Source organism: Apostichopus japonicus, chromosome 3 (assembly GCF_037975245.1).
Source record: "Apostichopus japonicus isolate 1M-3 chromosome 3, ASM3797524v1, whole genome shotgun sequence".
Classification (NCBI taxonomy): domain Eukaryota; kingdom Metazoa; phylum Echinodermata; class Holothuroidea; order Aspidochirotida; family Stichopodidae; genus Apostichopus; species Apostichopus japonicus.
The window spans coordinates 26,290,261-26,302,491 of NC_092563.1; the positions used below are offsets into that span (position 1 = coordinate 26,290,261).

General features: G+C 40.6%; 1 protein-coding gene across 1 annotated transcript; it reads left to right on the top strand.

Annotated features, from left to right (window-relative positions):
* The first annotated feature begins 606 nt into the window (after positions 1-606).
* On the top strand, positions 607-4,474 carry LOC139958576 (uncharacterized). The gene is made up of 5 exons (XM_071955730.1): positions 607-1,110; positions 1,306-1,506; positions 1,697-1,788; positions 3,324-3,523; positions 4,270-4,474. Exons 1-5 carry the CDS (start codon positions 733-735, stop codon positions 4,395-4,397), a joined length of 999 nt encoding a protein of 332 aa, XP_071811831.1. The 5' UTR covers positions 607-732; the 3' UTR covers positions 4,398-4,474.
* The last annotated feature ends 7,757 nt before the right edge of the window (positions 4,475-12,231 follow it).

Here is a 12,231-nt window from a genome sequence, read left to right on the forward strand (position 1 = left end):
TACTCATAAAAATATCATTGTGAAAATTTCCTCTTGTTTTGTCCATTTTATACTAATTTTTAACATTAGAAAGACAACCACTCATTGTCAATCAGTGAAAACCAATGTCGCGTGCAGGTAATCACACATAGATATGGTCGACTTCGCCCTCTTGCGCGCCTAGACGCAGGGAATAGACCTAGACTACTTGCCTTGATACAATGCAGTTTATATACCGGGCGTACTCATGCACGCAGAATTTGACCTCCGATCTTTGTTTCTGGGAGTCTGCGAGACAACACGGGTTTACCCTGGGGGTATCTATCCACCAAGTTGAAAGAAAATCGGTTCAGCCGTTTAGGAGGAGTTTTTACACAAAATTGCGATTAAAAATATACTTTTGACCTATTACCATGTGCAATCAAAAGAAACATAAATATGTAGCAACAGATATAAACAATATACTGTAACAAATATATTGTAAAGTGCCCAATGCGCGACCGACCCTGATTTGAACTAGACATAAGCAAATGCATACGCACGAAAAGAACGCAACTGGTTCTTCAATTGATTGTGTCTAATAAATTGTGACGTCACTGATGCCTCATGTAGTTATAACTCGATCTGTTTTTTTGTTATACTGCTTACATAAATTTCAATTAGCTCGTAGGCTGCAATTGTAATCCAAATGGTTTAGGTTCAGAAATGAACGTGTGACGTATATTGTATTAGTTATAGTTAATTTCTTGTAACATGAAATCTCCAGTTGCAGGTCAAACGTTTTCCCAGTCCACCGCTTCTAAACCCAAGGAAGCCAAATCAGAAGAAACGCAGCGAGAGAAACGTTTACGATCTCTTCTCAAAAACAAAGCTGAATTAAAGTTTACGTCGTTCGATGTTAAAACCTACCATCCGAGAAGTACGGAACAATGTTCGCCAAAATCGGGAGATCGCCGTGTCATTAAACTGGATAAACTTTCCGAGAAACTTCGCGAAGCGTCTGATAGTAAATTTACCAAAAAAGAGCAAGATGTACAAAAGACTACAGAGCCACATGGAACGAGGCACTTTAAAGCGATACTGAAGGAACAAGCAAAGACTAAACGTGGAGCCGATGGAGCTGGGAAACAGGTAAATTTGAATCTATCGTTTTTCCCCTTCGAAAATTCAAGTTACGGGTGCAAATACTTCGCCTCCTGTAATGATAATTTCACGGTCCATATTGCCTAGAATATTTAGCCACATCCTTCAATGCATTTCAAGTCGTTATATGTATTTTGCGTGTGTTTTGACCGTTTTAGTGATTTTAATTTTACACGATATCAGGTGGATGGCAAAGGTACATTACGAGGGACTACATTAAAACCTATCAACCGGCAAGCTCAAGGACGATTTACTTTCCTTAAAAACATTCAACCATCCAAACGGGATGAGGCTTTACGGTTTGCCAAGCCATTGGCAGTGTCAGTACCGGGAACTCCATCAGAGATGGTGAAAAATCGACAGTCGCTACCAAATAAGGCATTGGTGGGTATACAATAAATAAGATACTCAACTTGAAAACTGGAATAAAGCATTATGAACTTGTATCATGGTTTAGAGGTGGGTGGGTTGGGCGTAAGGAGGAGGTCGGATTCTTTTCCTTTAATATCATGACGTCCCATTGATAACCATTACCTTTCTAGATCAACCTTTCAATCCTTTTTCAATTCTATAGCACATGAGGCTAGAAACCAAACGGAAGAACAAGGAACATTTAAACCAGTCGTCTGTAAGAGGAGATGCAGTGGACAGCGGAGTCTTGAACATGTAAATATACCAATGTGAATCATGATTGCCCTGCACCTATATATCTTAAAAAGACCCAAGCATGGTCCCATATACAAGCATGCATCTGTTTTCCTATTGGCCTGGTGGCCACAAGTATATATTAGACTTCTAATTGCAAAAACACATTCAAGGGAAAAGAAGTGAAAATGTGACCCGTGTGGAACAATTTCATGGCATATCTTGAAATATACAATTTTGCTAATAAGAGGGTTTATAGCAAATTATACATAAATGGAAAGCTATGAATCAGAACTTAACAACGGCATCCCATAGCGCATGAATGTTGCATCATAGCCTACACACAATTACTGCATATCTGGATTTTCAGGGGCGTAGGAAGGTACTTTTGAGTGGGGGGGGGGCTGAAGAATGATGGCCGGCCTGGGGAGGGGTCTAAGGGGAGGGGGTGTCCTCCTCCCCTTTGGAATTTTTTGCATTTCCAGGTGGCCTCAGATGCAATTTGCTGCAATATAGCACACTTCAACACCCACTCCATTTTGTAAACTTAATTTTGTATTTTCACCAGGCCTTAGATGCAATTTGGTGCTCCAAATGAGATTTTTTTTCTCATTTGGAAATGAAAAAGGGGTTTTCTGACTTGCGAACCGGGGGGGGGGGCGGAATGATACTTCCGCCCCTCCACATTTTTCACTGGGGGGCTGGCGCCCCCAGCCCCTCGGTTCCTACGCCCTTGTGGATTTTTATAGTAAACACAATGCCATATACCTTGATTGCCTCACGGTCGTTAACATTTTTGCCTGGTACAAGTCCTCCAAAACTGTAAATACCGGCCATTCTTGCATCAAACCTCTCTCGCGGTAATATTCAAAGCGTTCTTCCGATCTCAACCGGTCGATTTTTTAAGTTTCTTCACATCTTAAAAATAATCGGGTTTTGTTTTAACCTCTTGGCAGCTTTAAAACAGATATAGCCTAACTCCAATATAATTTATTTTATAAAACATTTGCATTTAAGAGTTTTGGTTTCATCTTGACCAATGAAATAATAAATTCAAACAAAGATGACGAACAAACTGAAACTCAGTACCGGCCAGTATGTAGCAGGAATTATACATTATTATTGAAAAATTCGAGGAAGAAACAATCCTTTGCTGCCCTCTTCTAACTTGAATTTAAATATGGCCGTGGCTGGACTCATAACGTTTTCAGACTTTTTAACGCAACACTTACTGTGTCATATACATGATAATACGCCAGGTAGATCCTGTGAGGTGGGAGGGGAGGTATTTTTACTAATTGGCGACTAACTTCAAATTGACGAACAACAGCGTAAATTGTAATACGGATATAACAGCCACATCTATTTACTTCTCCTACCATCCCACCCTCCCTTCACAGTTGGGATGATATCACAAGGTGAAACATAGGCATGCCCTCACACATACACGGTTACTTCCTATATTACGCTATTAACGCATAGGACCGGTTTGTTATTTGACTTTCATGGTATTCCTGTAGTATTAATGCCTACTTTATTTATTATACCCACTGCAGAGGAAACATTTTGCAGTCTGCGCGCAGAGCAAAGCACCGGGATCCAGTTTGGTTGGTTTCTATGGTGATCACTAGTAGCGTGATTTTTCTGTTCCTGACTCTGGCCATGTGTATGTGCATCGATACAGCATTGATGATATCATTGGTTCCAATAATCGAGAAAATTGTAGAAGTATCGTTGAAGAAAACATTTTGGAAAGGTATGGATTCACTCTTTTGTGATCGGAGGTGAGGGGGGGGGGGGGAGAGGGAGGAGGAGATGTTATGGGCGAAACTCTACCCCATGCAGGTATTCGGATAATATTAAGTCAACTGTCAACAAGAACAATTTGATGAACGTCACCTAAAGCAGAAGGTGTCCCTCTACATCAGCATATGTTGGCAAGCCCCCCCCCCTCCCCAAGTATAACGTTGTCCTTGGTCATTAGACAAAATTCAGCACGTTCTTAAGCCGAGGAAAGGATAGGACGCAACAGTGACGTGCACAGTTTTTCAAAGGTGACGGGGGGGGGGGGGCGGGAGGGTGTCGGTGGAGGGAAGGACCAAATTCTTAATCACCCGACTATTTAAAGAGAGGCATGAACCTTTCTGAAAGGACCAGAGATGGATCCAGGATTTTATGAAGGAGGAGGGGGGTGGCTCTGGGCCCGTTAACGTTGAATGACATGTTTGTAAGAGAGGGTCTGGGGACGTCCTTCTCCTCCAGAAAAGTATTAAAAGCCTAAAGATGTCAAATGGTGCTTCAGAGATATAAAGTAAGTGTATAACTAATTATAAACGCAATGCTATTCTAATAAATACTTTTGGAGTTCAAAGGGGATCTCCACAACTGTGCATCCTGGATCACATCCTCTGGGCTTATGGGCCCGGAGGAGTGATATAATTATTGTTGAGACTGCTGATGTTTCTCTGATTTATCAAATTAATCAATTATCTCATTCCATAGGTCAAGAGACTGAAGACGAATCGGCGAGTCGAGACTTCTTGGAGCAACTAATCTGCGAGGTGGAAGCAAGAACAAAAGTAAACATGGGAAAACGACTGTTCATGGACGTGCCGTGTGGAAAGAGCTAGTTGCCAAGCAACAGTTTATATGTTTGTTGTGTTGTAATAATGTGTTTGTACTGAATAAAAACTCGTGTAAACAGTGATCGAGTGATTAAAAGAGCCTCTAAAATATGTTCAAGTTTATAACGTTAAATGTGGTGTTATAAATACGTCGGCATAACGTTTTTATGAGATATTAATGTTATATTAATGTTTTAACGAAAAACGTTTTGAAATAATAGCCTGAAAACGTTTTCATGACATATTTATTACACCACCAATAACGTTATCATAACAAAAGACGATTTTTTTTAAATAACGTTTCAAATCTGTTTATGCGCGCACCTGCAACCTCAATTTATCTCTCACAAACCAGGTGAGGGCAACAACTCGATCCCTGCATAACCGTAGTCTGAACAACTTAAAGGTGATGATAATACCATTGTTTCTAAGAGACTTATAAACATGTACAAGATTGATCAGCATTTCAGCAAATTTCAAGATGAAATCAGCCTCTATGAAGGGAGGAGCTCGGATAGTTTTCAGGGTGAAATATATATTCTTTTCAATTTATACACGATGCCGACTCGTATTTGTACCTCTGTATATTGAGACATGATTTCCATCTCTGTCAGATGTGTGGGATCCACGGAACTATGCGACATCAGGCGCGGATCCAGAAGGGGGGGTCCAGGGGGTCCGGACCCCCCTGCTCTTGGCCCAAAAAAAAAGAGAAAAAAAAGAGGGAAAAAAAAAAGAGAAAAAAAAAAGAGAGAGGTGCTTTGCATGGCTAAATTGAAGGGGGTTCCCTGTTGTACTTAAATATCCAAGAATTTCACAATGGATAGAGGGAAACCCACTCCCCTTAGACCCTAGGATCACTGGAGGCCAAACCCCTCACCCTTCCAGCATCCTGGATCCGGCCCTGCATCAAACAGTGGTGACGGAACGGGAGGGGGATTGGGGGCTAAAGGCATTATGATTTTTGTATCACCTCAACTCATCTGATATGTATTACCATATTTCATAGATTGTTTTTTTTTTCTCATCAATTGAGTAATTGCAGACATGAGATCCATATTTTCAGGCTAGGTACATGCAGCTTAGAATACTCGGGAAGTGCCGTTTCCGGCCATCTGGGGGGTTTGTAAAGCCAAAAATGTTCTGGTAGATAGTCTTAAGTTCAGGCGCGGCTGGACCAGTCAGACCCCCCCCCCCTGCCACAAATCCTGCATCCGCCCCTGGACATACTGTGGAAAGCCCACACTGGAGCTTCAGAGGTTACGTGGGGACTTGATTCAGGTTTTCAAGATTGTGTATGGTTTTGACAATTTATCCTTTACCGACTTTTTCATGTTTGCTAACAGTAGTAGTACCAGAGATCATTGTCTTAAACTCCAAAAGTCACATAGCAGGATTAATATTCGGCATAACTTTTTTTCTAATAGGGTTGTGAATGAGTGGAACGGTTTGCCTGAGAAAGTTGTACTTGCAAGTAGTGTCAATGGGTTTAAGAATGCTTTGGACAAGCACTTTAAGCATTGTAATCGGGTCTGAGTGTTTGTGTCTTCAGTTTTTGTTTTCTCTCTCTATAGGGTCCTTGATGGGGACTTAATTTAAGTGTCCCTCCTGATCCTTTTTTCTACTAAACTAAACTAAGCCAACGAGAGCCATAACGGTCGTGGGCGTGCTCAACAAACGGATGAGTGTGGCATTTTCACCCATGTGATACATTTGTCAACGCGTCATCAAGTTCTGCAACGCATAACAAACTTCCAGAGAACCCGTTCTTGGAAGTTTGGGAATGAAATGTTAGCTTATTACAGCAACAACAACAACAACAACAATTTGTTTTTGCATAACGTGTCCGCTTGTTTTGTAATTTGAATTTTATGACAAATAAAAACCTTGTCTAGTTCTAATTCTGACCTTACCTGCTCGGGAACATTCTCGTCTATATCTATACCAATTTGGTAATATTAATCTTTTTACAATTGTTTTAATTTCGGCAACGAGTTGTCGACGTATCGTCGAAGCGTTGCCAACGTATTGCGCGAATGGAGTACTGGTAGTTTCGATCATTCATTACATACATTCATTACATACGGCTTGTAATGGAATGATTGCCGGCAATATATGTGGGTTTGGATCGAGGATGTAGATCAGGCGCGTATCCAGGATTTTCTAACCCGGGGGGCGCGAATTACTATCAGAGCCGTATATAGAGATATACGGCTCTGATTACTATCTAAGCGGAGCGCCACCATCGGTTGGCGCGGAGCGTACAAGAAAATTTCTGGTTTTGATACCCCCCAGATCACCGGAAATGGCACTTCTCGGGCTTGAAAATGACCAACCAGATGTACACATTTGCCTGAGAACCAAGTATTTCCCAAAAGTTTTTTTTTCCATCCATAACCTTTTTGAAGATTGTCATCAGTCACACATCATGTTCGACCTGATTGCATGTCCTATGGATCATTGCTTTTGTAGGTGATTCTACGTCACGGCCCACAATATCCGAAGTATATCAAGGTTTTAAGCCCATTATTTGTTGAGAATTTGAAAATTCGCATTTCTCGTGAATAAAAATCACTTGAAAACATACCCATAATGTTGCACAAAATTCTATCTATGGACAACCAATATAGAAAAACCTCCTTGAACCCCTAATAGACAGGTCAAAATTGGACGAGTAGAGGAAAGTATGATGAAGAATGTTGGTGAGGAAATTTTCGAAAATTCCGACACAGTTAATTTATTGGTGTACAAATATTAAAACCTCTTATTAACGGCTATTATAAAACTTGGTTGAAGGAAATGACAAATACCAGATATTTCCGATATCAGGTATATCGAAACCGAACACTACACACATAGGCGTAGGTCCCGTAGATGGCGGGCTGCAGCCCCCCCCCCCTTCCCGCAACCAATTTTTTCCCATTTTTTTCGGGCACCTACTGAAAGAAAAATAAATAGCAATGAATAGCTTAAAAATGATCTCCTTGGTAATTAAAATAAAGTTCTAAGCTTGGCCGACATTACTACTGTAAAAGAGAGTTTTGACATAAATGGATCTGTATGCTTTTTCTCCATCTACATAAGACATTTGGTTGTTTACATTAGCATCCGGCGGTATACTGTGCAACTTTCACGGATCTTAAGGCACACGATGCCATGCAATGTAATGACCGATGCTTGCTTATATGATATTGGCATCGATATGTTGAACGCGCGCTTTGCGCGCGAAAAATTTTGGCTTTTTTTCGGGCAAGTCGTTACAGCCCCAAATCCAATTTGGCTCCTACGCCTTTGCCTACACACATAGACAGTTTTTGAGGCTGTTCATCGTGGAACATGCATTTCAATGCTCACTGATATGATGTTATATCTGCTCTTTGCTTTAAAAATTCGAACAGGCGTGTAGCGAGTAATTGCCAAGGGAGGGGCGAAGCCTGTAGGCAAACTATCTAAGCGAAGCGCCACCATGTGTTGGCGCGAAGCGTACAAGAAAAATTTTGGCCGAAAATGCCTCCCAGATCGCTGGAAATGACACTTCCCATGCCTTGTAAGTTGCATCTAAGCATTGCCTATTTTGAAATTACTAGCGATGTCGTAAAGAAAATTTGCTCGGGGGGGGGGGGCGGTCGCCCCCTTCCCGAAATGCGTCATGTTCCCCGACGACTCGGTCGAGTTCAAGACCAGCCACAGTTGGTTCCATATAGCACAATTGTACAATTGTTAAGGCGTCCATACACACACGCGTTATGATAGACCATATATAGTATTTATATAGATACATTAGTGAGAGAGGAAAAATGGAAACGTCAAAAATGGAGTTGTCGGTGTAAGGGGTAGGGCGAGGCGCACACCCCCTCCGTAATCCTTGATCTGTCACTGGCTACCCTGTGTATATAATTGGGATCAGCGCTTTAACTATCACTGTTCCTTTTTCTCTTCCCGAGGTCTTGGTTATCTTCTACTCCCTCCTTTTCTCCTTTTTCTCTCCTTTTTCTTTTTCTTTTCCCTTCCTTTCTCTCCTTCCTCCTCTTTCCCCCCCCCTCCTTTTCCCTTTTTTCTTCTCTTTTTTTCTCTCCTCTTTTCCTTACCCGGGGGGCGCGCGCCCCCAACGCCCCCCCTGGATACGCACCTGTAGATCAAGAATCTGACCCATATACTAGTCAGTGACACAATAAATTATTTAAATATTGCATGGGTCATGTATTGAAATATCATGGCGTTACTATTACGGATGGAATTTGTGCTAATAGCTCGCTGAGGTGCAAGGTTTGACTTTGAATAGTAGACCATTTCAAGCAAGTAACAGTCAATGTGACCCTTTCCAGCTAATTTCTCATCCTTGGGTGTTTTTTCTTGTGTGCTTTAAAACCGTTACGGGAGACCAAGTTATATCTGAGAAAACTGTCGCTCACCAGTGCTCCACCCAGTCCTTCCTCTTCGCGAACCTCTGCATTCTCAGCCAATCAATTCAGCGAACCGCCCCTCTCCGGCTTGTACGCCTACAGTATGTAGACATACGCCTACAGTATGTAGACATAGTATGTAGACATAGTTTATGGTGCTCCCTTTGCTTTTTTTTGGGCCCACTCTATATAAGTGGTCTTCAGCGCAATATAGACTGCTATGACAATGTCTATAGGTCTAGCCGACTGCTTAGGGTGGGGGGGGGGGGAGGTGGGTAGCCTTAATATAAACGAAAGACTGTTCAACCGACGTTGCAAACCAAATTCAAAATCACAACACAGCACACATTAAAGGCATTGAAGACCAGGGACGTAGCCAGGGGGAGCAGGGAGAGCGACTGCTCCCCCCCTTTCAGTGTCGATTTTTTTTTTAAACTGTCGTTTTTTAGCATTGTATTTTGTCAGTGCTCTTTTGTTCTTGAATACTCGTCAGCACCGTTAACTCGATTGTAATCGTATTAACATTCACGCCTACTGATTCAACTACTTACTTAGTTTGGCAGATGCAATTAGCTAAATTTAGCTTATAGCCAATTACAAGCCTACAGTTGGCCACTGTGTAATAAAATACATATTGCCTACCTAACCGCACTCTATGGAATGTCACGAACTGTATGCACAACAACGTCGACAACGTTCGTTCAATGAGTCGTCCTAAGGTGTTGCACGAACAGCTTGTTATGAAGCTAAGCTAGCAATCGTACGTGATACGCACTTCCTGTAATAATTGTTACACTGCTAATACACTGCGATAACGATATTTGTTTTTAGGCCACTGCATATCTGGCAATATTACAAAATATGAAAGTTTATATTGTCCATCAGTTAAGTTCGTCAAATGCATTTAAGTCCAGACATTGGACAATAAACAAGAATCATCCTACTGGAAAAATTGTAAAAGAGCACTATGTTTGTCTTTCTGATATATTATGTAAAAGAACATGTAAAAGAATTCAAACAGGAAACAAAATCTGCTGATTATGATATCATATGATCAGGGCGTAGCCAGTATGTAGCACTGTAGGCCCGGGCCTTCATTTTTTTGGCCAAGTTATCTTTTTTTTTTAAAAACACCCATAATTCAAATCGATAAGCTTGCTGGGCGAGTTTAAGAGTCTATAGACAGGAAAAACTATTGAAATGAACGTAGCAAGAATATGGCTAAATTAGGTGACCTATTCTTCTGTCATCTAGGCTGTCATTTCTATCGCGTGCCGTTTCATTCAACACTCTACCCGCCGAAAAAGACTAGGATCCGATCTTGTAAGTTTTTTAACATGTAGTTAAGAACCCGTTTACGCAGATAATATTTCAGTTGAGAAAACAGTTGAGAAATTTGCATCAGATTGCAATCGTCGGATACCTCTCGCCTTCTCTTATTAGGCTAACTTAAACATTTAATAGCTACAGTTGTATCAAAGACAATTACTGGCTATAGTTATATCAAAGATATTTCAGGCCTATCTTTGTATCTATAAATATCAGAAGTTGAAACGTAAGACTACTCTGTACGCGTACCTTGCTAATTTTAAATACATTATGTAGTATTGAATTAGACATTTAATAGCTACAGTTGTATCAAAGACAATTACTGGCTATAGTTATATCAAAGATATTTCAGGCCTATCTTTGTATCTATAAGTATCAGAAGTTGAAACGTAAGACTACTCTGTACACGTACCTTGCTAATTTTAAATACATTATGTAGTATTGAATTAGACATTTAATAGCTACAGTTGTATCAAAGACAATTACTGGCTGTATCAAAGACATTTCAGGCCTATCTTTGTATCTATAAGTATCAGAAGTTGAAACGTAAGACTACTCTGTACGTGTTCCTTGCTAATTTTAAATAAATTATGTAGTATTGAATTAGACATTTAATAGCTACATTTGTATCAAAGACAATTACTGGCTGTATCAAAGACATTTCAGGCCTATCTTTGTATCTATAAGTAGAAGTTGAAACGTAAGACTACTCTGTACATGTACCTTGCTAATTTTAAATACATTATGTAGTATTGAATTACGTACTATTTTAACTCATTGTGTCTCAAGTTAGCAAGAGGCCAGGGAACCAGAATGAACACTCGGGAAGGGCCGTTTCCGGCCATCTGGGGGGTTTGTAAAACCAAAAATTTTCTTGTACGCTCCGCGCCAACTGATGGTGGCGCTCCGCTCAGATAGTCGGGCCTACAACTTTGAAAATCCATATCAATCGCAAAAAGGGCTCCCCCCCTTTCAAATTCCTGGCTACGTCTGAAGACTCGCCCCAAACCGCGTGCGGCCATCTGAAAAAGTTAACTTTCTGTTGTTGCAAGTGACGTTTTGTTCGTGTCGCTACAAAATGCAGACAGTAATAAAACGTGGTACCTTGTTATCTTTAGCTGGACCTGAGATGTCCATCGCTGTATCGTTTATACACTGTGCTTATGGCGGCCATCAGTCTCAAATCGTCGGTGTGTAGTGTGTATTGACCGCAGCTGATGTACTGACTGTGCACTACTGTAGCAAGCTGTCTGTGTATTTTCTGGGATCGATGGTGGTGTCTAACACTTCTGTTACACCTCATTCGAAACTAGGTCAGATTTCCGGCATTAGACGTTTCTTTTGCGCGAGTCTTCACACCCTTTTTTTTTAATTACGAGCTGATAAATAAATATCCACACCGAACAACTAAATTTGACGAAGTTAACTTCGAGTGCATCAGCAGTAGCATGTACGCAGGACAAACGAGTCACATGCATAACTTCCAGGCTACGACAATACAATTATTAACAAAAGAACATTTTGGTCAAACAACTCTTAAAGATGTTATGGAAACGTTTTGTGTTTGCTGGGAGGCCGGATGTCGATTGTTGACTTTTATATGTTCGTCATGACAGGCATGTGTTTAAAAGACAAAGAACATAAACAAACAGAATGACAGGTGGCCCTAGTACGATGTTATATAAACTACACTGATTGCAAAATATTTCGAGACCTTAATTGCATGCATGTAAATGTATAGCCTATATGCGTAAAATAATCTCGGCATAATTGATAACTGTCCTTTCTCTTTTGGGAATGGAGGAGTGATCGGGACACCGGGAAGCAGCTTGTAACTCAGTGGATAAGGACCGGTCCGCATATCTACTTAAATATGACGTTTGATACTATCACTAATTCGAATTAGAGATATGTACATAGGCTATCATTAATTCGAATTAGTGATATGTACATATCATTAATTCGAATTACTGATATCATCAAATATGACGTCATATTTACTGATATCACTTATTCAAATTAATGATATGTACATATCACTAATTCGATTAATGATATGTACATATCATTAATTCGAATTAGTGGTATCAGTAAATATGACGTCATAT

Coding starts and splice junctions, on each gene's coding strand:
- LOC139958576 (XM_071955730.1), top strand. CDS start 733: ATGAAATCTCCAGTTGCAGGTCAAACGTTTTCCCAGTCCACCGCTTCT. Junction 1,507..1,696: donor CGCTACCAAATAAGGCATTG/GTGGGTATACAA, acceptor TCAATTCTATAG/CACATGAGGCTAGAAACCAA. Junction 1,789..3,323: donor GACAGCGGAGTCTTGAACAT/GTAAATATACCA, acceptor TACCCACTGCAG/AGGAAACATTTTGCAGTCTG.